We start from the raw sequence: 26,367 nt of genomic DNA, 5'->3' as shown, positions 1-26,367 counted from the left end.
TACCAGCATCGTCTGTGTAACGAATCTTTCCTAACATTGCTGTTAAACATTTTTTTGGAAATGCGCGTTCTTTAAACAAGCTCTTGTTATCTGCCCAAGGTTTCCCGATAAGAGCCTGCAGGCCCCCTTCCCACACCTTTTTCACAACCTTTATCTGTTAAGATAGCTAAAAATGGAGCTCGTCTTTGATTGGCCAATTGAAGGTATAAAAGGAACTGAGGATTCCTTCATCAATGCCCAATTGAAACTGACCCCAAAGAAACATGGCATTCCTGTGGCTCCTGTCCTGTGTCGCCCTCTTTGGGGCTGCATATGGTAAGTTCCAATGGCTTTCCTTTAAAGGGAAAGCTCCACCTAGAAGATATGGGTATTCTTCTAGTGGCTGGGCTTTCACAAGCAGGGCCTGCCAGGACAGAGAGTGCATTGCTTGTACCATTCTGATCAGACAGTGCTTGTTAGCATGTAGCACCTTCGGTGAGATGTTCTTCACCATCAGGCTAGTAGGAGGTGTCTGTAGGGTTCCGCTCATAGACAGACATTCTGCTTTTAGCCCTTGTAGAGGTTCTCCTCTGACACTAGCGTGGTCTGGCTTGTGAGCCTATCCAATCCATGTACTGCTTCCTGCTCATATATTCCATCAAGCGCTAGCTGTGGATTGAGTACCTTGCCTTTTGTGACTCAACGTATATTGATGATGGGAGCCCTCGAAGATCCATGAAGGCAAATTACATTGCGTGATGTAGGAGCATTAACACTAGACTTCAGTCATTCCCTTAATGGTTGCATGGTTATTAACGGTGTGTGAAATTTGCGTCATTTCTTTTTGTGTAATTCCACAACATTTCTGACAAATGATGCAACATTATGCAAAATGGCATTTTTCTCCTTTTTTTTTTAAACAAGAAGTGCATCCTCCTATCCAAAATTGACGTGAGGACCACTTTGCGCTACAAACAACCACTTTGCGCTACAAACAAATTAAAAAAACAAAAGTGTAGTGAACATGAGTCACAAACATGAGCCGTGAGGTTCTGTCAATTTGTGTGGTTCACGAGATCCTACAATAGGATATTTTTGATCCAAGCAAACCTCAATTATGCCATGTTGTATAATGGCAGAATTTCATGCAAAAAGTGTGACGTGGAATGGTGGAAATTACATACATAATGGTGGCGTAATGGAAATCCCAGGCCTGTGGTTATCTTGACAAGTGGTGTAGCGAATGGTGACTATGTAGTCATCCTGGGCCATAGTTATCAAAACTTCACGCAAAGCAGTGCAGCGTCACACCTTTATGCGCTGCATGTGTGACAGGGAGACGGCAGGAATTTGCCATATTTAATGTTAATTTTAAGGCCACTTTTAAAGCACACGATTACGAGGTTTCTTGGCGCTGGCTCTGCTGAACAGGATAGGAAAAATTTCTGATTGCAGAAAAACCAGGGGCCTCATTTCTGCGAAGTGACGCATCGCTGCATGAAAGCAGCGATGCGTCACTTCTCAGTGCACCCTCCTTGCGACACCAATGATGCGTCATATTTATAATATGACGCATCAAGTCGCAAGGAAGGACTGACGTATCTGTCGGCACAAAAAGTGGCGCATTGCTGGAGTTGTGTCGGAAGCCTGACGCAACTCCAGCAATGTTCCCTTCACATGGGGCAACCCCATGTGAAAGGGCCTGCGTCACCCTTACGCCTGCCATGAGGCAGGCGTAAGGTTTTGACGCATTGGCGTCCTAGTAGTGGCACAGCGAAATCTCATCAATTTCGCTGCGCCACTCCTACGACCCTTTCTTGCGGGGGTACGCCCACCCTGCATACATTATACCTGGCGCAGGTGTAATGTAGCGCAGGGGTTTACGAAGTGACGCATTTACCTAGATGCGTCACTTTGTAAATATGGCGCAACATGGCGCATGTTTTACGCCACTGGTGCGTCACAAAAAGTAATGCCCCGGTGGCGCAAAAGTGACGCAGGGGCTCATAAATGAGCCCCCAGGTTTTTAACGCTTTCCTGAAAGATAACAGGCTGGGCAGAGATTTAATGTGAATGGACAGGAGGTTGCAAGCATTCGGTGTACATGTGACAAAGCTTCTTCTGCCCCAAGTACACGTTTGAACCTTGGGACTGTAGGATTCTTACTCCCCCATGAGTGCACATTCCTTTTTGGCTCATACCATTTGAAACTATGTTTAAAAAAATCCAGGCCAGAATTGTACAGTGCTTTATAAGCAGTGCACAGGGCCTTAAACCTGATCCACTGTCTGATTGAGAGCCAGTGTAATTTATGAATGACTCGAGAAGTAGATAGAAATGTGGGGATCCCTGACAACAGATGTGTGGCTTCATTTTGCAAGGTTTGAAGTTTGTTCAGATGTTGTTGCTGCATGTTTACATTAAGACCATTGCAATAATCTATTTTTGAATGCACTAAAGTTGTTACAACAATTTTATGCGCGCCTGGAGGTATGAAAGGGAGGAATTTGTTTCTTAAACCTCAAGGTGTAAAAGGAGGACGAGATAACAGCATTAACTTGATCACCAAAAGTGAGCTAGTTATCCATTAGAACTCCTAAATTTCTTACCTTCCTAGCTGGGGTAGGGAGAGTTTCTAACTCCTCCGACTACCAGGATAAAGACCAAATAGAAGCCAGGTTGCTGAAGAGGATGACTCTTTCTACCCGGAATTTAATTTCAGGCAGTTTGTTATTTATCCATTTAGTGACTGTCTGCATACAGTCATGAAATGTAGTCACTGTATTCTCATCACTGCTTGACAAGGAAATGACAATTTGCACGTCGTCAGCATATGATGGTAAAGAAAAAACGAAAGACCTAATCAAAATAGCCAGCGGAATTACATAAACGTTAATCAGCGTTGGGTTTAGCAAGGACCCCTAAGGGACCCCGAATGGCTGTGAAAAAGGTTCAGAAACAAAGGGGGAGATTTAGTAATATTTTACACCGTGTTTGCATCCCAAAAGTGATGCAAATCAGCACAAAGTCTTTTTTTCCTATTTACTTTTCAGCGCTAAACTTTTTTAGCGTTGGAAATAATGTGAAAGTAACGCAAAACTGCTTTGTATTTTTCATAGCCAAGGGGGCGGACCATGGGTGAAGCATAGGCATTCCCGTGCAATCACCCAAGGTTTCTGAAGCTAAACCCAATTTACTAAATAAAGTAGACAGGGTTTAGCCTCAGAAAACTGTGACCTTTTAAAGTAGGGCAAAGAAGGAGAAATGCTTTAATTTCGACTTTGAACGTGTGCTGCATGGAAAATGGTTTGTCAGTCTATGCATAATATTTTGTACAGGAAGGGTATCCTTCCCGTACAAAACCTAAGCTAGACTCACAGAGACACCCTTGCACCATGGCGCAAAGCTGTCTCCGTGGCGCACGGCAGCGGGTTTCAGTGCTAGGGAAAGGGGAGGAGAGTGCCATATTTCAGTAAATTTGGTGTTCTCCTCCTCTCTCCTTTTCACCCAGCGCAGCACAGCATAGTTTTTGGGGCTGCTGCACTGCGCTGCGTGAAAAAGTGGTAATTCTGCCTCAAATTCTTTTAAGGCCCCCATTTTCTCTCTCCCAGAAAAAAAGGACCTCAATAGGGTCAGTTTTGCCCCCTTGGTCCCCATGTAATGGAGACGGTCAATCAACAAGTTGTGATTGACCGTATCGTACACTGCCAATAAATTCAGTAAAACAAGGGCTGCCCTCCCTCCTTGATCAAGAGCAGCCCTTATCTCCTCTGTTGCCTTGATCAGGGCATTTTCGGTACTGTAACCACTTCAGAATTCAACCTGTGTGGGATCGAGAAGATTATTATCCTGGATAAAGTATGCCAATTTTTTATTCATGGCCTTCTCCACAATCTTCGCTGGTAACGGAAGATGGGAGATTGGACGGTAGCTATTCGGATCTATCGGGTTCAGACTAGTTTTTCTTATTAGTGGAGGTACAGAGGCTACTTTCCATTGTTTAGGAAAATAGCCTGTCTTGAACATTTTGTTGAAGATATTTGTTAGGTTAGTGGCAATGATCTCAGGTCCTTGTTTGGCCACTGCAGATGAAGCACGGGTCAAGTGGAGAGCAGGATTTGGCAGATTTAATTTGCATCCTTACCTGTCAAGTTGTAATAGCAGAAAATTCCGTGAAGGTAGTCTTTCCAGATCCAGAAGGGGAAGGCTTATTCCCAACTGGGATAGATCCCTTATTTAAAGTGAACTTGTTATAGATATGTTCTACTTTGTCTAAAAAAAAACCTGCAAGGGTGTTAAAAAAGACAGACTGCTACCTGCCAGATTATTACAGGGGAGAGCGTTCAAGTTCCTCACTGACTGAATTTTTTAAAGATTCAATTTTTTGTGTGAAGTAAGCAGATTTTTCCTTTTTAAATAAAGACTTATACTCCCCCATACATTGTTTATATTTTTCTTTTTCTTCCCTACTATAATCCCTTCTCCACTTAGCTCTTTTTTCTGCATTCTAAGATTATCCATATACCACAGAGCAGACGGTTTGTTTCTATGATGGTGAGATATCTCAACAAGAGCTAAGGTGGTAATGGCGGAATTTAAACAGTTTAGAGTGTCTTGATCTACATCCTCTGGTTGTTCGGGCTGAGAATGGGCCAAAACCTGGTTACATTTATCGGTTTTAATTTTATTCCAAGCATGTGACCTTTTAGGGCTAAGAGATTTTGTTGGAGAGCGCTCTATGAGGTAGGATTATGTCAAACTTCACTGTGTGAAGATTTGACCACGTCAGGGATACAGAGCTTATTTCATTTAATAGGGCGTTGTTTGTAAAGATCCCATCCAGGGTGTGGCCAGCAAGATGTGAAGTACACATGGTATGGGGCACCTTCCTGCACAAAACAATCCTTTGAGGTGTTTCCCCGTTTTCTGTGTGTGCTGCTGAACCAGCACACGTAGAAAGAATAAAAAAACTTGGAGAAATGAAGATGTTTCTCCATGTTTTGCCTCCCCACCATAGGCATAGCATTTTGACGCATTCCCAGGTCTACCAGTAATGTTAAATCTGTAAATGCGCTAAAGTCCATGGGTGGATGCATGGAAACACCCATGCTCCACTCATGGAACGCCTCCCTGGGGCAGAGTAATGTAACGCAGTGGTTTGTGCTGCGAGCGTTACTCTAGCTTTATGAAGCATTTTCCGGGCCACATAAGTTGGCCTTGCATGGCTTGATAAACCTAGGAGTTGTGTCGCTCTTGTGTCCCATTGCATGGTGCAAGAGCGACGCAACTCTTTGACAAATATGGCTGTTAGTCTTTTGATATTCGAAGCTAGGTTCTAACTCAAAGGACAAGTGACGAGATGAAGTTAGAGTTTAGCACGTTCCACACAGTGTAAGACTGACATGCAAGGAGCAAAAGGGAAGTCTTGGGGACAACAATTGATAGTGATTGCCTACTGTGAGTCAATTGTCACAGCAATGCAAGTGCTTAATAGTGACAATTGGCACCTCAGTACCAGTGACATAGGCTGCCTTGCAGAGGCGTAGCAAGAATGTTGTGTGCCCTAATGCAAGCAAGGAGTTTGGGCCCCTCGTCCCTTGGTTTTGCTGTAAACTGGTAATGAGGTGAGCCCCTTACTCCCAGGGACTCTCGTGCAAACCTGTTGCCATATTGATAGCTACGGCTCTTTCCCTTAATACCAGTGGGTAGGCTGGTCTAGTGCAAATAAATACATTTGTCTCAGTACTAGGGGTATGGACTGTCCCATTTGACAGGGCTGATTTAATGTACCTGAGCAAGGCTATCCCGATAACAGTGGGGTGTATAGATAGATAGATCTTTATCGCATGATTAATTAAAATCAGTACAATCTAAGTCCCCGGAACAGGGGGAGGGATGCACAGATTGAATAAGAAATGAAAAAATATTAAAGCTATTATAAAAGACATATAAAGAAGAGCAACTGGCTAAAATCAACATCTTAAAAAACATTATAAATAATGAGAGGCCCTTTTCCCCCCTTCTGTCGCTGATCGCACTCCAGATGAGGGCAGGATTGGGTGACAAGCTTTTCCAACCCTGACAGATCAAACATTATAAAAGTGTGCGATTCAGCATGGAGAAGGATCGAAGGCCTGGGGACAGTAAACAGAGCGGCTACAGATTTGATACATGTCACAAAACAGGCTGTTAGCTGAGCTGAATCCCCTCTCAAACAGACTTCTACGACACCTCGACAGGACCTAACACTTAAAATGTGCCATATGAGTTGACAGATGCAACTTATCACAGATACAAAGTATGTGTCAACGATTCCTCTCCCGTTGCACAGAGGCACAATGTCTGTCAAAGTCATCTAGATTCCTTCTTCCGTACCAATAGGATTTTAAAGGGATTAGCCCAAATTGCAAGCCCGTGAGCTGAGCTTTCATGCTCAAGCTAAGTGGCAGAGAGAGGTAGTATGGGAGGATCCCAGGCTCATTGAGAGTAGAGGCCTACTCTCCAGGTACCAATTTCTTCATGGCTAGTGAGTCATGTTCGGTTGATAATAGCCTTGCTTGTTTGATCAGCAGTTTGGCAGTCAGGGACACCGCCCCGTGTCACATGCCTCAGTGCCTCTATGGCATGATTTAGGTACTTCTGCCAGTTTGTTGTCGGTTTGCTTATCACTTCCCGGATTATGTTTTTTAACGCGTTATTCTTCGCCTGCTTGGCTTTAAGGCTGTAGGCGGCAAACTTTGCTTTTAGTATCCAGTGCTACGAGGCTAACCCAAACTATTGTCGAATTTGGGCGTGTGATGTACAATTTGGAAGCGAGAAAACTCTTCGATAACAGAAGGACTGTGCCCTGTCCAGTCGGACATTTTGTCTCTGAATGTCATTTCCCTTTCTTGAAGGTAATGGGATGCAAAATCCTCCTACCATCGCCTTCGGGGCAAGGATCCGGGTTCTTCAGTGGTTTTTGAAGCTTGCAAAATACCCATTCTAGGGAGTTTGCTGCCCCCTGGTGGGCGCAGATGTGTAGTGTCAAATGACCTCTGTGCTCCAACCATACCCCCAGATACTTATGAGAATCAACCACTTCAATGGCCTTCCCCTCAATAAATCATGTCCCCCTTTTTTCAGTGTGTGGGAGATTATCATTACCTTCGTTTTCGTTATGTTTATGTTCGGGTTATTGATCCTGCAGTATCTGGTGAGCAAATTAAAGAGCTTCTGAAGGCCAATCGGCGTTGGGTCCAAGAGGACTGTATTTTCTGCATACTGAAATGATTGACCTTCGAGGCCATCCACTTTTGGTGGGAATGCCCTCACCATCGCCAGGTGACCTGACAGGTCAGCCAAGTACAGGTTGAATAATAGTGTTGCCAGTATGCACCCTTGCTTCAGGCCTTGATTTGTCCAGATTTTGTCAGAGGTGGGCCATCCGGTGCTAACTCTTATCTTTACCCAGGTGTCAGAATATAATGCAATTATGGCATTTAATACATTTTGAGGGATGCTCCAGATGTTCAGTTTAACCAGAGTTTTAATCTTTATATCCTGTCAAATTTTGTGTGAAAATCATTAAACCTTGCGTATAGGGTCCTGTCTTTTGCAGCCACAGTAGATTCACTCAAGTGGGAGATGTAGATAAGGTTAACTTTGATGTGACAACCCTTTTGAAAACCGGTTTGTGTCAGGGGAATCAACTCCTTTTCCTCCTCCCCCCAGGCTTGGAGCTCCCAGTTTAAAATGCTAGTGAAGCACTTCCCTTCTGTGTCGAGAACTGCGATCAGCTGATTGTTTCCAGGGCATAATTGAGGGCCTTTCTTGTGGGCAGGGGCCAAGAGAGAGCCTCTCCATGACTCAGGGATCATTGCCCTCAGTAGGTATTCCTGGAATAAGGGGACCATACTGCAGCCCATCGGGTAGAGGCCCATTTATATACCTCAGCTTGGGCACCCCCTACTCGCATCAACTTGACGGCTGACACTACTTGGGCCGGGCTTATTGATGCCATGTCTGAGGAGGCCGAGCTTGGTGATGCCTTTTGCCTATTGGATCCCTTTTCAGAAGCCTTAAGAGCGCAGCAGTCGGCCGGGTGGTCTACATATAGGCCTTTGATATAAGAATTTCCAAATTCCGTGGTGGCAGTGTTGGCAACAGACACCAGGCAATTGGAGTTGGAGCATTTATTAATCCATAGCCAGAATTTCTTCTGATCCTTTTATTATCTTGTGCAATTTTGCTCATCCTTTGGCCTCCTCTTCTCTCCTTTGGGCGTAGATAGCTTTCCTGTATTCTAGTAGTATTGCCGCCACCTGAGTTTGCAGCCATTTATTCTCCCCTCTGTCACAGCGAAGCTTTTTCAAGAATTTATTCAAGCTTCGTTTTATGGCTGCTATTTGTTTTTCACTATTTGCTGCCGTTCTGGTGTCCCCATTAATCTTGCCTTTTTCAAGCTACCCAAGTTTCCAAGGTGTTTCCGTAGGCGGTCATCCAGGAGACCGAGAGGTTTGGATTGGTGATTTTGCAGCTTTTGTTCCCTAAATTATCTTAAAAGGGCAACACTACACTAAGAAGCATTCCATAAGGGTGATATCAGAAATGTGTCAGCTGTCCGAGTCTTCAGTAGAAAGCACTCCAACCATGGGTCAAGCAGCATAAAGCCACACAAGCAGAGGAATAGGTCTGCTAACTGTAAAATCCTGAAATGACTCCCGTTTCCCTCACTACGTTCAGCATAAAATATCAGTTGCAGTCAGAGTAGACAATCCAACATGATCTTTGCTGGGGAATTTCCATAGCTCTGGTACAACTGGATACTTTCACCACCTTTCCCACATCGATAAGTTGCAACTTCGCTCGTCCTTGGTCATTCCTCTCCCATAAGAACTTGCTACAATGCTTGTTACTGCTCCTTTCCTTGCCAACTTCTTTTTGTCACACCTTGCTAGCAATACAACAGTGTGTGCCTTGAGTGGTATTATTCAGGTAAGAGCTTGCGTACCAGCGAAGTGTTTATTTTGCCAAGTCACACTTTACTTCTGCATGATTGCTTTTCATAATGAGCATTTTTTTTTCTTTAGGGGGTTTCTGCTGCAACATATGGAGTGCTTTTCTAGTGTGCGCAAGTTTATTTTTGCTCAAAAGTGGTGCTACTGTGGTGATGCAGTGACATATATGTGGTTTGTTTCGTAAAATTCTTCATGGTTGGTCAGGATGAACTTCAAGATTTTTACAGGAGAAACTATTTTTTGGTGGTTTAGCTATATTTGTATGGCTGCATGTTCTCTTTTACGCTTGGTTGTGAAACTGACATTTTACATGACCTTTTATGGTACGCTGCTACATTGGACCATACATATCCCTTCCTCTTGGGATTGTGTTATGGGCCGGGGAGTGGCCCATTTTCTTTGGTTACTCTAGGTACCCTTACATGAGGGTGGTCTTAATGTTTAAGTGGGTGGTGGTCACCCATCTCTAGGTTTGTAGTTATACACCTTTCCTGGAGGGATTGTCATATGGGTGGAATTGGCCTGTATTTGCATCGCACGTTACATTCCCTTACATGAGGGACGGGAATGGGTTTTAGTCCTATTTCTAAGCTCCACATGACATACCCTTACATGAGGGATGTCAATATGGGTTGAAGTCCATTTCTATTATTTTCTGACCTTTAGAAGAGGGGTGGCCAAATCGGTTTCAGTCCCATTTACACAAGTGACATTAAACACCCTTACACGAGGGATGTCTTTATGGGTTACTGTCCCATTTCTGCACTGAATTGACCCTTACATGAAGGGTGTCAAGATGGGTTTTGGTCCCATTTTCACTGTTACCTTGGCTCCTAGCTGCTCAGCCAGTGTGAGTGTTCTGAGTGGAATGTTGGTGTGATGGACATGAGTGGAATGTTTGGGTGCCTGTGTGGATGAGTTGAGCAGCAGGCAGGCTGCTCCTGGAGGGGCTGATGTACATGATTACCATCCTGTATCTAAGACCAATAAAGAAACTACAAAGACACTCTTCGGCAACTAGTCATTATTCACAAGAAAATATTAGCGTCATAAGAAGCTGACTGACTTGTATTAGATTTGATAAATAGGAAACGTGATGAAGCAAAATCTTGTTGTCCTAGTAAAGTCTGTTTGGCAGGGCTCGTCTAGAAGGGTCGCCTACTGCTTGCCAGTAGGCCAGTCCTAGCACCAGGAAGTAGGGTTGGTTCACGCGGCAGATTACCAGCACACAAGCTTTTCCAGCACTGGTGGTTAGAGGAGACCCTGTAGGAGTGAGTATCGAGGGGTGGGTCGGGCAGCACCTCTGCCAATTGGAATGGTTGGCCTCTTCCCAGTGGGCATGTCTGCATCAGCACCATTCCAGAGGGCTGCTCCAGGAGGCATGATAGGGGTTTTTAGCATCATTGAACAAGGCTGCCCCAGGGCAAAATGCACGTTTGTCCAGTGTCACTGGGCAGACCTTTCAGTACAGTAAGCAGTGTCCATTAAATGCATTGTGGAGTTCGGGCAGCCACTGCATCCCGTTTGGGCCCACAGATGGTTTCTTTCCTACTGCATGTACCGCTGCAAGTGTTTGTCATGCATGAATGCTGCAGCGGATGTCACAGATGTCTTGCCTTGCTTTTCTCAGGCTGCGGTGTTCCCGCCATCAAGCCTGTGCTCTCCGGCTATGCCAGGATTGTGAACGGTGAGGAGGCCGTGCCCGGATCCTGGCCCTGGCAGGTATCACTGCAGGTGAGAAGCCAACTTTTTGTCCAATTCAGTGATGCACTAAAAGTCGGTGATGGCCCCCTAGTTACCAGGGGATAACTTGGCCAATAAGAGCTTCAGATTTTAGAACAATCATATAATGTGAAAATAAATTTTACGACAAGCAGGGCGCATGAAAGGGGCTGAACGGGAAGTAGAAAGGAAGAGGAATGCGGATTGGGAATGAGTCCAAAGTAATAGAAACCACAATATTTTGTAAAATAAACATTTTTGAAGACTTTCAAAACAGAGAGAGGGAGAGCGTGTGTGCATTTTTCCCTGTTTATATTCCTGATGAAATCCAACAGACATCTCACCATACCAGACTGAAAGCACCCATACCCGAATATTTACCAGAAAATACATTTATTAGGGGGGGTGACACCCCAACCCCACCCCCTTCCCCCCAAGCTATGCCCCTGCTTGGATCAGCCCTCTATTGGGTATACATAGGCATTAGTCAAATTGTGCCACCTGAGGGTGTGAAATATACCTTCTGAGAGGAGCGCGACAAAAACTCATTCAGTGTGCTTCAACTGATGAAAGCAAATGGACATTTGGCTAATTATTATTACATTGTTCACACATGTTGCTAGCAGAGGGGCTGCCTTGCAGGGAGCCAGTAGTTAGTAGACTTGGGGCAAATGTATCGTAGTGTTGTACTGCCCTAGCACCACAAAACGTGGTGCAAGGGCCACGCATCTACTTAGTAAGATTTATCAAACCATGCAAGTCCACCTTGCATGGCCCTGAGTGCCTTGATGATTCTAGAGTAATGCAACGTAGCGCAACTCAGTGTGTTACTCTTCCCCAGGAGGCTTTCCATGGGTGGAGCGTGGGGCTTCCTACACATCCGCTCATGGATTTTTGAGCATTCTCAGATTTACCATTAATGCTAGACCCGGGAGAGTGGCAAAAGCTGCGCCTCCCCTAGTGAGGTGTAATAAGGAGAAATATCTTTATTTCTCCTCTTTGTTTCCTCTTTCTATGACATGGAAAGAGGAAAATGCCCTTCCTGCACAAAAACAATCCTGTCTGTAACGCAGGCCCCCTTGCACCATGGTGCAAGAGTCCCTGTGTTGGCACAAGGCAGCACATTGTGCACCAGCACAAGGAAAGGACAGAAATGCATAGTATAATGTTAAATACGGCGCATTCCTGCCCTTTCACACATCACGGCAAGGTGACTTGCTGCGCTGCGTGAAATATTGATAAATGTGCCCCTAAGTGTCATGTACGAGAAATCAGAGAAATTTTATGAAATAGTCTAAGACAGATAAGACAAAAAGAAAGTCCTGAAATGTCCCCTATGAGAAAACTCCCAGAGGGATAATTATTTCAGGTTTTGCGTCGTCCTGAGCCTCTCAGGGCAGTGAAAAACCTACAATGTGATTTACTAAACCATGCAAGGCAACCCTGCATGACTTGGTAAATCAAGTGTAACGCAAGGCAGCACAAGTCACTGCCTTGCGTTACACTGCGTGGTGAGAGCATTACATGGGTGGAGCGTGGATGTTGCCAAGCATCCACCAATGTAATCTGGCGAATTCCCAGATTTACTAAGAGTGGTAGGCCTGGGAAAGCGTCAGAGCTGACCTTACCCCAAGAGGCACAACTGGGATAAATATCCTTATTTCTCTTCGTTGTTTCCTCTTCGTATTCTGCAGCACACTTAGAAAGAGGAAAATGACTCTGAGGATTGTTTTTGGTCAGGAAGGGGCACCTTCCTGCACAAAAGCAATCATGCCTACAACGGAGGTACCCTTGCACCATGGTGCAAGGGTGCCTGTGTTGGCGCTAGGCAGCACATTGCGCGCTAGCGCAGTGAAAAGTATTGAATGTTTCATACAATGTTAAGTACAGCACATTCCTCCTCTATCCCTATCATGAAGTGCAGCAAGGTGAGTTGCTGCGCTGCGTGATTTGTTAAGAAATATGACCCCCAGTGTGTGGATGATATTAGACATGTTACTTCCGAAGATGAAACCCTGCTTTGATGTCTGTCTTTAGAAGTAACATAAGAGCCGACCCCAGAACTCACAACTCAATTTTCCCTGAAAACCTTTAAATGAGGTAACACTGCTCCGGTCTTAGTGGTGATAGAGCGATGTGGCAGAGGTGTATCTTCAGACACTCAGCAGATTTACCAAAATCTCACACAACGCAGCACAGTAGGTAAAACAGTTGTGCTGGGTTGCGTGAGAAGAAGAGAGCAAGAGAGTACCATATGTACAGAAATATGGCACCCTCCTACCCTCTCCCTAGCGCCGGTGCAGAAATTAGCTGTCGTGCACCACGCACACACCTTTGCACCATAGTGCAAGGGTGTCTGCATGAGTCTAGCACAGGTTTTGCACTGGAAGGAAGCCTTCCAGTACAAAATACTGTGCCCAGACTAACTTTAAACTATTTCCCACTTTGTATGTTTGCTTTGCAGTGCAGCGCACATGCGAAGTCGGAAAGGGAAGGAGAAATTAAAGCATTACTCCTTCATAGTGCCTACTTGAAATAGGTGCTATTTTTTTATGCTAAACACTGTCCACTTTTTAAGAAAATAGGGCTTAGCGTCATAAAGCTTGAGTGGTTGCATGGGAACGCCCATGCACCACCCGTGAAACGCCCCCTTGGTGCTAAGTAATGCAAAGCAGCGCAAAGTTCTGCTTTGCGTAACTTTTAAGTGATTTTCCAGCGATAAACAAGTTTAGGGGTGGAAAGTATATAGGTTAAAAAGATTTTTCTCTAATTTGCGTCACTTTTGTGACGTAAACATTGCTCAAAATCTTATCAAACAGACCCCTCAGACTCTAAGAATGCTGAACCACCTTCCACTCAATGAGGCCTTATGTGCACACAGAAAATAGAGAAGTGTTGAGAGTAGATACAGAGCTTAACATAGGAGAGTGAAGAGTATAGAAAACTGGAAACTTCTGGTTTCTCTCTTCTCCATAACTAACAAAGTCCCACTAACACTCAGATTTATAAGAGGGCAGTTTGCCTGTTGTAGGTGAGTCTGTCCCAATATTCTGCTATGACCCTCAGAAGGTGTAATATTCAGTGTAGAAATGTGGGGGTTTACACTGATATACAAAAAATGCACGCACTCTGCAAGTTCTCCAAGACACCCTAGACTGTGGCAACAACACCTCTGAGTTGAGGCGAGCAAAAGGCATTGTCAGTCATTGACATCTGTAGCTAACAGTCCCTTCTATTTTTCAGGACAGCACTGGATTCCACTTCTGCGGTGGCTCACTCGTTAGCGAGAATTGGGTGGTGACTGCAGCCCACTGCAACGTCAGGTATTGTATCATGTGATTTTAAGGTTTCACCTAAATGGCACTTGTGCCAATCTTCGTGGCACTTGCTGCATTCTATACTTACTTTAAGGGGCTTCGGTCAGCCACCTTCAACCATTGGGTATTTTTTACCTTGAGACCTTAGACACTTGCTATGCAACATAGTCAATCACATCTTGGCTCAGCCACCAGAGTATATTGCTGTGGTCATTGTAATATTGGCTGGTCCGTCCTTCCGCTGCACTGGAAATTATGAGAGAATATTCTACAGTCTGTTAGCGGCCCAGTAGTATGGGGTAGTAAAAGGTGATAAGAGTCTGAAAATAGATGCTACAAAAAAGAAGCATGGCGATGCCAATGAGTCTGGCTTAAGAATGGAAGTGCTTTTTGTGTCACTGATAGTTTTAAGCGCTCAATAAGTCATCATAGATAGATTATGTCAGTCACCTTTTCACTCATGCTCATTAATGTATTCAACCTCTGAAGCAATCATTATAAAGCACATACAAACTTAAAATTAAAAGATAATCATGCTGTCATTAAAAAATGTGGGCATATGCTTGGAATACCTCAACTTAAACTGCAGTGGGTGCCCAGCTTGCAGTGGTACTGTACACAGCCTAGCTTGGTTATGAATGTGGTGGCCATGTTGGCACTTTAAAACAAACTCGTTGGCCATCTTGGAATGGTAAAGCAATGATACCCTGTGGACAGCAGTATTCCATAATGGCTGCCTGGTTTAGAGGAAGTAGCAACATGGATGAAATGAACGACAAACAAGCAGGTCATTAACACTGCCCAGGGAGCTGTAGCATCCCCTTAAGAAAATGTTAAATGAAAAGAGAGATGAAAAGAAATTTGAGGGGAACTATAAAAGGAATCAAAATAACAAATAAAGGACTGGCCAACCAGCCCTGGCACTGAAACAGACACATTTTCATGACAATTTGCACATGTGATCAGAAAATGCCACAATTCACAGGGTAAGAAAGCAAACAACTAATATGGACTGAAACATTAGCACATGCGTGTTAGAAATGGCCCTTTCTGCAGGGTCACCCCCAAACTTTTTGCCTACGTCCTCCACCTTTTGCTGAATTTGCTTTTGCTGAACTTAAGACTCTGAGCACTTTACCACTGCTAACTAGAGCTAATATGCATGTGCTCTCTCTCTTAAACGTAGTAATTTTGGCTTATACCCAATTGGCATATTTAATTTACATATAAGTCCATAGTAAAGGGGCAATACATGTGCCAGGGGCCTGTAATGCTACTAGTGAGCCTGTGACACTGATTGTGGCACCCACTTAAGTAGCCCTTTAAACATGCATCAGGCCTGCCATTGCACGCCTGTGTGTGCAGTTTAAACTGCCATTTTGACATGCCAAAATAAATCTTTTGCCAGGTCAAAGCCTTCCTTTTTAATACAAACAAGTCACCCCTCGGGTAGGCCTGAACAGCCCAGAGGACAGGGTGCAATGTATTTAAAAAGCAGGACATGTAACTTTTAAGTTGTACATATCCTGGCAGTGAAAAACTCTTGAATTCATTTTTCATTATTGCAAGACCTATCTCTATCATAAGATAACATTGGGGTTACCTTATATTTTAAAAGTGTAATTCCCAATTGGAAAGAGACACACCCTTTCAGTCTGGTGTCTTTGGAATCACAATTTAAAATCCAAACTAATGTTGATTCAGATTTTAAATTGCAATTCTGGAAATGCCACATTTAGAAAGTTTTATAAAAGAAAGGGGTTGGGCCCTTAATGGCAACTAGATTAGGCCTCTTAACAATATAATGTAAGCAAAAGATCTAGCTCCCTGATTCTTGTACTGACTCAACAAAACAAGGACCAACAACTTAATTTTCATTAGCCCTTCTGATTTATTCTCATATTCTTCATAATTCACTCAAGTTAATTGTAATATTTTTTAGACAAGTCATCTGAAGGGCAAATTTCCTGAACAGAACATGCTTTTGTTCACGAAATTTGAACATGAAACTTTCGTTTTGCATTTGATGCAGTACAGCGAAACATCTTGTGGTCTAAGTTGCAAAGCTGGGGAATTTCTCCTCTCCTCCTAAGAGCTATTCAGTTGTTGTACACTGATACATGGACATGGGTGAGGTTGGGAAAAGGTGCATCGCTTTAAAAAGAAATACAAACTAGAAATGGCCTTAAGCGAGGATGTGTACTGGCGCGGTCTCTCTTCAACTTGTATTTAGCAGAGCTGAAAACAGCTTTAAACAGTGTCAATTCTCATTCCCCCAGGGTGGCTGGAATTAGTACTTCACATATGCTGCATGCCAACAACAGTGTCTTGATTAGAAACACTAAGGTCGGCCTACAGCACCTAATCAATGTTACCGCCCAGTAGGCTTCAAGTCAATCTTAACATAACAAAAACAATGTTAGTAACAACAAGAAGATCATCGCCACCCACATTCTAACTAGATCGATCAGCTTTGGAAACCATGTTGGAATATAAGTATCTGGGTACCAGTTTTGATTCAAGAGGTGCTTTTAAGAAACAGTGCAATGCGATACAAAGGTGGAATACCATGACAACTGCTGCTTTCTGTTCATTACAAAACTATCTAAAAGGCCTGTCTTTCCAGCCACCCCTGCAAGTTATGGCTGCCAAACATGTTCTCTCTCTTATGTATGGAGCTGAGGGTTTGAGCGGAAGATTCAATAAAATAATGTTATAGTAGGGACATACCTATGTGTGTTTAATCTTCCTCGCGTTGCCTCTCCTGCTCAAATTCGTCTTGAGTTTGGACTTAGGAAGCAGAGCATAAGCAGCTTGGGTGCTTATTTGAAATTTTGCTATAAGCTAAAAAAAGATCCAAGTTCTAGCCTACGTTCTACTGTGTGGAATGCCGTACATGACATAAGAAACACTGTTGGATATGATTATCTAAACCTGGCTTTAACTACCTTTAAGGCAGGGGATCTTTGGGCCTTAACCCTTATACAACCAGCTTTCAACAGAGTCTTAATTTCAACCGGGAAAAATATCTCATCCCTCATGGACAAAGCTGTGCTGTCCAAAAGATGTCACGCATGGATGGTAGTAGGTTCATACAGCCTCCTCAAATCTCAATTATACTTAGGGGGCCTGTTTGCCCTAAAGTCCAAGCTTAAGTTGTTAAATCTTTGGCTAGGCGATTTTCAAATTTGCTTTAAAGCCCCTGTTTGGAGGAAATTGTCTACTGGGATCTCATGTCGGCTTATCCCAAGGAAGACATTTGCCATATTTTCTGTACCTGCCCAGCTCTAATGATGGAACAAGAAAGGGCTGTTGAAGCAGTTCTTCATAAGCAACAGTATACGCCCTTGCCGGCAAGTGATTATCACCTGCCTTCAAGGAGAGGCGATGTTCTGTGAGAAATTCCGCAAGTTTATGTGCATTGCAGATTCAAAATTAGCAAAGACAGAGTTAAAAAGGAGTACGCTGCATTAAGTTCCTGGTTGCTTTGTCTTTTCACAAATAGATATCTTCTTTTTTGGTCCATGATGGAGGACCCAAAGTCAAAACACTAAGAACTTTCTGCCAGAAGTATTACATAAGGACAGCCATTACGCTTTAGTCTTAGCAGGTTGTATCTTTAGTGTTTTTAGTATGAGGCCTTGCTAACCAATGTATGCCCTAAGCACCTTTCCTTCAGCATTGGCATATCCATACTACAACCATATGCAACCCATAAACATCGGTTGAGACGTGCAATATGGGTGATCTCTGGCCTGCTTCGTCCTGAAGAGGCCACAATGTTGAGGCCGAAACGCGTCGACCCTTACAATCCAGGACCAGAACCATTCATTACTTAATTAGTTGTGGGAGAAAGACAGTTACCCAGACTGGGCGAAGACCACATAATCTTTGTTGCAACGAATTATCTTTAGAAATGCACTAGACGGTCTTACAAGAACTAGATGCTGATACCTAAAGACGGTGTTTTCTTTTGTGCCCTCAAATAAGTACTCGCTGTCCGTCTTTTGTGGACACCTTTTTCACCTTGTACAGTCTATGTTTTGTCAATAGTTTGTGTGTACATATTTTTTATTGATTGTGAGCCACAATGTTGCATGTTTTTGGAGTTCATATGAAATTAATACATTTTGAAGAAGAGTGTTAGTCTAAATTCTGTACATCCCTAGATTTGGCTCAGCAATTCTTGTTAGTGCCTAATTCAAATTAGATTCCGCTTTTCCTTTTTGCTGAAAGAAATTAAACATTTACAGTAGGCGAGTTACCACGCCATCAGCCACAAAGATAAAGTGGGCTGAGATAATTACTGTATATATCTGTACCGCTAGAACCACCCCCTCTCTTTTTTAATTTTTTTCACAGTATGTAGGTCAGGGCTACTGACTTTCTCATAATGTTTCCCAATAATATGGTCAAATCAATAGAATCTGGCAAACCTTTTCACAGTGAATCTATAAAGCCTACAGCCTTTACCATTGGCATGACACCATATCCAACAGAGGCCTATCCAAGTGCACTTAAACTGGCAACCAAATTACAAATATGTAGAAAAATACCGTTTTCCATGCAAAAAAACTTCCCTTTTCAATAGGGCCTAGCGAGAATCATGACAGTGAAAAACCTCAAGGTTCGTCAGAATGGGTGGTCAACACAAAAAACCCTTGACTATTGCGGTAATCTGGGAGATTACAATTAACAGTACAAGCACTCTTTTCAGCGGAAGCACACAAGTTCGAGCCAATCGAATCCTGTACTCATGGTGGCCAAAATGTAGTAGAAGCCTAAGCCCTTCTCTCAGTTCATCTCAAAGATATTTTTTGTTGATAACATGAGGTACCCGTCAGCTGTGCTGTCAAACCAGAGCTACATTTTTGCTTTCTTTCCTGCTGCCATTTTGCAGGTGTTTTTGCCATCGCTTGCTCCCAAGTGTTACAGTATGTCACCGATGGTGGTAGAAATTGTGCCCATCTTTCAACAGAATACTACATACTCATTGATCTATTGTTACAAAATGGCCACCATAATGATGACCAGTCAGCAAGCAGCTCAGCAACCCAGACGAAGCGAGCACTGAGAAAAAGCATCTGAAAATGCATGCAACGGAAACAAAAGAAATCCTTTTTTACTGTAGCATCAATTTTTTAGGCGCTGTTATTTGTGCCACACCCCAGTACACAAACTAACATTGGCGGTGGTAATAGCAGGGTGTACAAACGTCAAACCACATGATGATGCTTTGTGTTATGTGAATGCTGTTTACTCAAGCACTGGTCATTCACTTACCCCAGCTGACCAGCTTCACCCGCTGATCGAGTTCAGGAGCACCCATCTCCGTAGGGTGCCTTGCGAGGGTCTCCCAACACCCAGGACGGGCCAGACGCCTCCCAGGGAGCTTTAATCTCCTCATGATTGTTGAACGTCTTCCGGGTGCCTTAATAGGATGTGGCACCGTGGCTAAGAGTGTATTCAAAATCACCCAGATCGGCTACAATGAATGTTCAAAACCATGCAGACCACTTCAAAGCCAACCAGCCACGGGCACAGTGCAGCAAGTGCAGTGGCACCGTGACCCAAGAGCATGAGAGACCCACTTCCTTTTTATTTCTTTTACTATACAGTCGGGCAACAGCCTTGCAAAAGGGCTCAGGGCCTACTTGCTCCACACTCCAATGCCCGCCCGTGTGATCCTCTGTCATTACACAGCAGAGGTGCGTGTTGCATCTTTGGCATAGTTCGTTGCACTCAGGATTGTATCGACGGAGCAAAGTGAGATACATTCCGACCAGAAACAGCCGTATGCTGCAGGACCCAGCCAACCATATCACACCGGACATTTGGCTAAATGGTCTCTTCCGAATGTCTGTGAAGCTCCCTTAGGGGCAGGACCACTGCATTGATACGATCCTGCGGCAGGTTCCGCATAATTATAGATTTGCAGCACTTGTCACATAATCCATCACCAACTGCGTAATGTACAGAATGTCATAAAACATTGTAGTTTTGTTTCCAGCTCAAACGGATCAAAACTTAGTAAAAAACGCTACCACATGTGTTGCTGAGCATGGGAAGGCCTTCTGTCGCACAGACGCTGAGTGTTGTATTTAGATGTTAACCTGATATTAATGGGGTGAAACTTTTGTCCATACAGTACTAATGTGTAAAAATAATGTAGTGAACGTTGCTTCAAAACTATGCAGGCACTACACGATTCGCACTTTCTTGCCACATAATTGAGTCATACCTGCCGCATAATTTAGGCCTCCCCACTCCATAACTCCTGTAGCCCTAGCATGAAGGTCTTTGATTGTATTGCTTCAACTCAACGCCCATAGTCCCCTATTCTGTATAAGAACGAGGGGCATATTTACAACATAATGGCGGTGAGGTGGTTAGCTCCGAAACAGCTAATGGGCCGCGTCGTCACTTTAGAAATGCAGGGATGCATCGTATGTACAATAATATGGTGCACCCCTGCGTTTCACCCTGCGCTGCTACTAAATTCAGCTGCCTAGCACAAACACAGGCACCCTTGTTCCACAGTGCAAGGGTCCCTGCATTGAGGGAATAATTGTTTATGTGCAGGAAGGTGCCCCTCATTGTACATAGACAATCCTGAATGGCAATTTGAAACTCCTATGTGCAAATGGTAAGTTTTTTTTTTTAATGATTGTTTATGTGCAGGAAGAGACACCTTCCTGCACATAAACATGAATTCATGGAGATTTTCTGTTTCTATATGTGTTGCACAATGCATCTCACATAGAAACAGCAAAACCGAGGAGAAATAAAGCATTTTCTCCTCGCTTAGCAAGGTTAAGACCAGGTTTTCCCTGTTCTTAATTTTGACGCTGCCTCCTATTTACGCCACTCTTGTAAATAGAGGGCAGCGTAAAAAACAATGGGTGTTGCGGCGGAACGCCCACCGCAACACCCATTACCCACCTCTTTCACACAAAGTATAGAGTGAAAGAGTGCCTTATTTACAAGGCAGAGTTAAGCCACGTTAAGGCGCATAACGCTGCCTTGAAAATAAGTCGAAGCCCCTACGCCACTACAACACTCTGAAAAGGGATGTTATGGTGACGATAGGGGCTTGTAAATATACCCCTGGATGATTTGGACCTACACAGCTCAGATCACTGACAGAATATTGTGTTCAAAATATCGAGGACCAGAATATGGAGAAGGTGAGTGCAAATAGGTAAGTATGGGTTTACTATTCTTAACTCAACATCTACGTACCTTGAAGAGATATATATATATATCGTCAAGGTACATACATGTGGAGTTATGTATAGTAACGCTTTGCTTACCTATAGAAACGTATCTTCGCAATATTTTTGTCCTCTATATTCTTGATAAGATATTTTGTCCACTCAATATTTTTTCTCCGATATTTTGTCTAAACCCCCTCAGCTCTCCAGTGAAGCCCCTTCCCTCTTTCTGATAGTGATGACTATTGCATTCTTAAGTGGTGCATCGTCTCAGGTGGTACCAGGTCTCTTTGACACAACTGACTCCATGTTGGTGACAGCGTTAAAAAGACTCCTACTACTTATGCCGTAAGATATCCTAAGCCCCCTCACCCGATGCACGGCGGCGTGGCTGAATTCACGCAAGAAGACCAACTGAGTACTCGGTGGACTGGGGTCACTGATTTTACAACCATCCTTTTGCTCCTAAACCACCACTTCAGCTTCAGGGCTGTGTGTTAAAGAAAAGCAGAGGAGTGACCAGGACCCCAGGAGTAGGGACAGTAGAGCACCTAGGAGCAGGGTAACAATTTACCATACACAAGGTGTTGCCACTGAAGTAAAGAACATGTCTAGCTGCTGCCACTGGCCTGTGGCTTGTCTCTAACTCACCTCATCCTCTGTTAATCCTGCAGAACCAGCCATCGAGTGATCCTGGGAGAATTCGACCACGCCTCTCCGAGCGAGGACATCCAGGTCATGACTATTGCCAAGGTAAGGTGTGTGCTGATCGTCCTCGACAGGGCTTCCAGCCTCTCGCTGAACTCCACTCTCCGCCCCTGAGGCAGGTAGAGGCAGGCCTTTAAGTGGGATTGGAAAACTGGGGGTTCTCTAAAAGTGGCGTGGTCGATGTAATTGAGGGCGTGGCCTAAAAACACCTAAGGAAAAATCTGTGCTTAGCACAGGGTGCCACACGACTGGTATTTTGCTGCTTCTGTCATTCCATCCAGATATATGATACAAGTAACATTACACTTACAACAAGCCAGGACTACTGTCTTTTTCAATGGTTGTTTGTTACATAAACTATGGCTTCGTTGTATATAACATTGAAAATGCTTCCATTCTGAAATGACGAGACTGTGAAAGAACACTAAGGTGTCTCTTTGTAGTTAAATCAAAGGCAGAGAAGGGTGGTAGTGCTGCAGAGTTAACATTTGTTTCCCACCCTGTGTTAGGGGCAGACGGAGACGAGGTGGGGTTTCCGTGTGTGTGTGTGTTCAGCATTGCGCTCCCTTCACAGGACGGAATTTGCAGACGATCCCTACGATCTTAAAAGGAACGTCTGACGCGTAAGCCGTTGCTTGGCTTACTGATTCCTGACGTAACCACGCCCCTTTGGTCAATTCCGTGTTTGTTCCTCGCTTAGCGGCACGGATGTAGCCGCTGTGATTCCTGTTTGTTTCCCTGAGACAACTTCCCGGTGGGAATTTCCCTACCTTTACCCCGTGATCCTGCTATCCTATATCCTTTACACCCTCCAGGGGTCCCGTTCCCCGGCATCTGTTTGGCCAGCTTTTCGTGTTTCCCTAACTCCCTGACTGGTCTCACCTCTCGTCTTCCCTGTATTCCGACCCAGCCTTTCAGTGCGAGTGTGTGTAGACTCCCTTCCCCCTTCATTATTGTTACCTGGTACGAACGTGATTGTGTGTGTTACCCCGCTCCGGATCTTCTTGTAGATACCGGAGGGGGTGTAGTAGCCCTCTCTTTCTCTCCTCAAGGGTTAGGTGGTGTAGGTCCACTCTGTCTTCAGTTTAGGAGCTGGATTACACGTATTTCACCTCCCTCATCTATCCCGGGTAAATGCTTACTCCGCTCCGTCTTCAGTTTAAGAGCCGAGTATAGTCATTTGCATTGGTGCATGCAGGCGTCCCGTTCTGTCTTTAGCTTATGAGTCGGGCAACGCTCCACCATACAGAGGAGAACGACACCCTGTTCTGTCTTATGCTTATGAGACAGGGTGTTGCAAGAGTGAGAGAGAGTGTTACCCTTGATTGTTTATTTCCCTCTGTTGGTCCTATATTGCCCCTTACTGGCTTGAGCCTCTGTGACTCTCTGCATCTTCCACTGGACTCCTTTCACAGAAGACCTCTCGCCAAGGCCTTGTGCTCACAAGAGTGGGGTAAGTGGAGCGCGGTGTTGAACACACTCCAAAAGAAGCTTTGTATAGGTATTAATAGTACTAAACGAACACTGTAACCTTTTCTTTGCAGTTCCTGCACTTTCTCAATACCCCGCTGCAGCATCATCTAGCTGGGGGAGAGTGGGGATCACTCCTTGGGTAATTCTCCCCACACTTTTTGGAAGCTGCTGCCCTTGAGTGCGTTACGTTGCTCCATTCCGGGCGCTAGCTCTTGGGAAGTGTGGAGGACTTTCATCTTCGCTTCTGTGGATTTGGGCCTGGGCAGAGGGCCTAACCTGACACCCTGAGGGTGAGCGCAAAAGCGGAGGGCCCGATAGGGACATGTCTCAGCACCTGTTTTTTAGAACTGCCAGTGATCAGCACCGGCAAGACCCTGCCCACTTAAAGCCCTGGGTAAAAGAGGTGGTCACTGCTCCTTGAACCCCAGGTGCGATTCTCTATGATGTCCTCCTCTCTGTCCTTTGTATGTTTGATATATTTGTTTCCTCTCACTCTCTCTTCCTCTGTTTTAGGTCTTCAAGCACCCCCAGTTCAGCATGTTCACCATCAAGAATGACATCACTCTCTTGAAGCTGGCCTCTCCCGCCCAGCTGAGTGCCCGAGTGTCCCCGGTTTGCCTGGCAGACACAACTGACAGCTTCAGTGGTGGCTTGAGGTGTGTCACCACCGGATGGGGCCTGACGGATTCCAGCGGTACGTTGGAGTATTGTCTCTGTGGACCTGGAGAGGGGGCAGGCCTTAATGCGGCAGACATATAGGGCGCTCACAGGTGCAACTCGCCGCCCCCCACTGAAACAGTTCCCAATGAGAGAGCCAATTGCAAGTAATGGGCTGTAACCAAGGGCATAGCCTTTTATTCTCATAGTCATATTGCATCAGTTCGGATTGATAACCATAGTTAAAAAAACATCATTGTTATGAGAATACAGTAAGATCGGCCATACATTGTCATGAGGATACAGGACACAAGCTTTAGCAAAACAGATCAATGATCGTACAGGCTTTATAACAGTTGTCTCCACCCATTACAGCGTTACACTTCAGAATGCACTTGTAAAATCAGTTCAAGGCATTATTGTTCTGAGGAAACAGTACATAAGGTCAGCACAACATCTCAAGGAATGTGCAAGCAATAAAACTATTGGCAACACTCTGAAATGCAAAACGTGCCAGCAGGCCCCTTTTCCATATCCATTGCCCAAGCCCTCAACCCATAACTTTGCAGCAACTTCCCCTCCATCACTCAGAGGGATGGGCAATACCCGCAGTTCCACATACCAGGGCACCGCATAGCGCTTCGTCCTTGCCGGGGTGCCTGTCACCAGGCCAAACCCCCAAAAGTTGCATCCCAAGGTAGGGCAGAAAGGTCCAGGACGACCAGCAGGTCAGTCCCCCTCCTGCCTGCCCGGTGCCCGCATAAAACCACCCCTCCAAGGTATAAACTCAGTATATCAGTTCAGATTTTGGGTAGCCCCACTTTTTCTGCTGCAATAAATTCCGCCGATTCCTCCTCCCTCCAGGGGTGGGTGGGTGGGTATCTGATGCAGACTTCAGGCTGGTGCGCGGTGGAGAGAAAAAGAGGCCGGTCTCCCCTCTTGCGATGCCTTATAAGCCTCCGGGCGCCCCCGATGACGTCAGCAGCCAGCGACCCTCTTCTCATCCTGAAAATCGACGAGGGACTCCTGCTTTTTAGGCTCCTGCATTTGGAGCGACTAAGGGCGCCCCCCCGCTATTCACGGGGGGGGGGGCCTGGTCAATGTGTGAAGGGATGGTTTCTACTCTCAAGCGGTAGACGCAGCCTTTAGCAGACCCTTCACTTCTTTCTTCCATAGTTTCTTCCATAGGACAGTGACTGGTCCAAACCATGTCAGTGATTGTTGAACATGTTTGAGAGGTCTTGGTGTCACTGACACGTCACATATAAAGTGGAACCAACTATTCATTCTCGGCTTCTGATTAAAATCACGTAGAGTAGAATAGTGGAGCCCCTGCTGACAGCTGCTGCTGGTTTCATTGCTGTGCAGAAAACTCCTTCAAGAAAGGGGGGGGGGGGGCTTGGTGTGACCACAATAATTACACTTCTTTCTTCCCTCCTTCACGCATCAGGATAATTTGTACATAGATTAAACGTAGACATTTTGAAATTGCAAGATACAAGTCTTGGATGCCACGTCCATCTTTGTCGAAAGAAAGCCGAAATCTTTTCCCCATTCCAGGTTATTTACTTACATTTGGGGCCCCACTGTAGAATACCCGCAGGCCTGTCAGGATTATCTGCCCTGTCCTCACCAAAAAGCAACCAGTCACCTGCGGATCCACCTTTAATCGGGCAATAGTTGCCAAATGCCCCCCAGTCCCGGGAGGACCTGAGCCTCAGTGTGAGGTTAGTTAAAAGGCGGTTTCCCCTGGAGAGTTCGATTGGGGCACCAGGGCATTTTCAGATCCATTACCCAGCATGCTCCACAGCCAACGGTTTTACAATGACGTCATGCAGTGCAGCAACAGACCATGTTATGAGACTTCTGCATTAGAATTCACAATTGCATCCTGGGCTATTCTAGGCCCGGCCGATATTTACATCACACTGGCATAATTTCATGCAATTTTGGTAATTTCGTTTACGCTTGTTACAGGAAATACCCGAAAATATGATATTACGAATGTGGTGTAAACGGGAAAAACGCAGAATACGAGTGGGTGTTGTTTACTGCGCTTTAGTTTTTGCAATTTTTAAATAAAATGTAGCACTATGCGCCAGTTTGCACAATTTCAACGAATTTTGTGGAATTACGAAAAAACAAATTCTACAAATTTCGAGCATCCCTAGTTTATTGCTGCTGCTTGACTCTTACCTGTGAGTGGGCAGATTTGTGACTTTTCATGAATATATACCTACATATACATCCTGTCCACAGTATTGACTATGAACATCATCAAGGTAATCAAAGATGCAG

The 26,367-nt window shown here is 44.7% G+C and overlaps 1 protein-coding gene across 1 annotated transcript in view; it reads left to right on the top strand.

The window, feature by feature from the left end:
* The first annotated feature begins 209 nt into the window (after positions 1-209).
* LOC146773099 (chymotrypsinogen 2-like) overlaps positions 210-26,367 on the top strand; it is a 39,479-nt gene continuing 13,321 nt past the window's right edge. The window contains exons 1-5 of the mRNA XM_085637523.1: positions 210-315; positions 10,609-10,712; positions 13,944-14,023; positions 21,906-21,984; positions 23,926-24,106. Of these exons, the coding sequence (XP_085493649.1) occupies positions 264-315; positions 10,609-10,712; positions 13,944-14,023; positions 21,906-21,984; positions 23,926-24,106 (496 nt within the window). The 5' untranslated portion in view covers positions 210-263. The remainder of the gene's footprint in view (positions 316-10,608; positions 10,713-13,943; positions 14,024-21,905; positions 21,985-23,925; positions 24,107-26,367) is intronic.

Source organism: Triturus cristatus, chromosome 12, assembly GCF_964204655.1.
Source record: "Triturus cristatus chromosome 12, aTriCri1.1, whole genome shotgun sequence".
NCBI lineage: Eukaryota > Metazoa > Chordata > Amphibia > Caudata > Salamandridae > Triturus > Triturus cristatus.
Note: the sequence above shows the minus strand (reverse complement) of the source record. Positions and strands in the feature narration are given on the sequence as shown.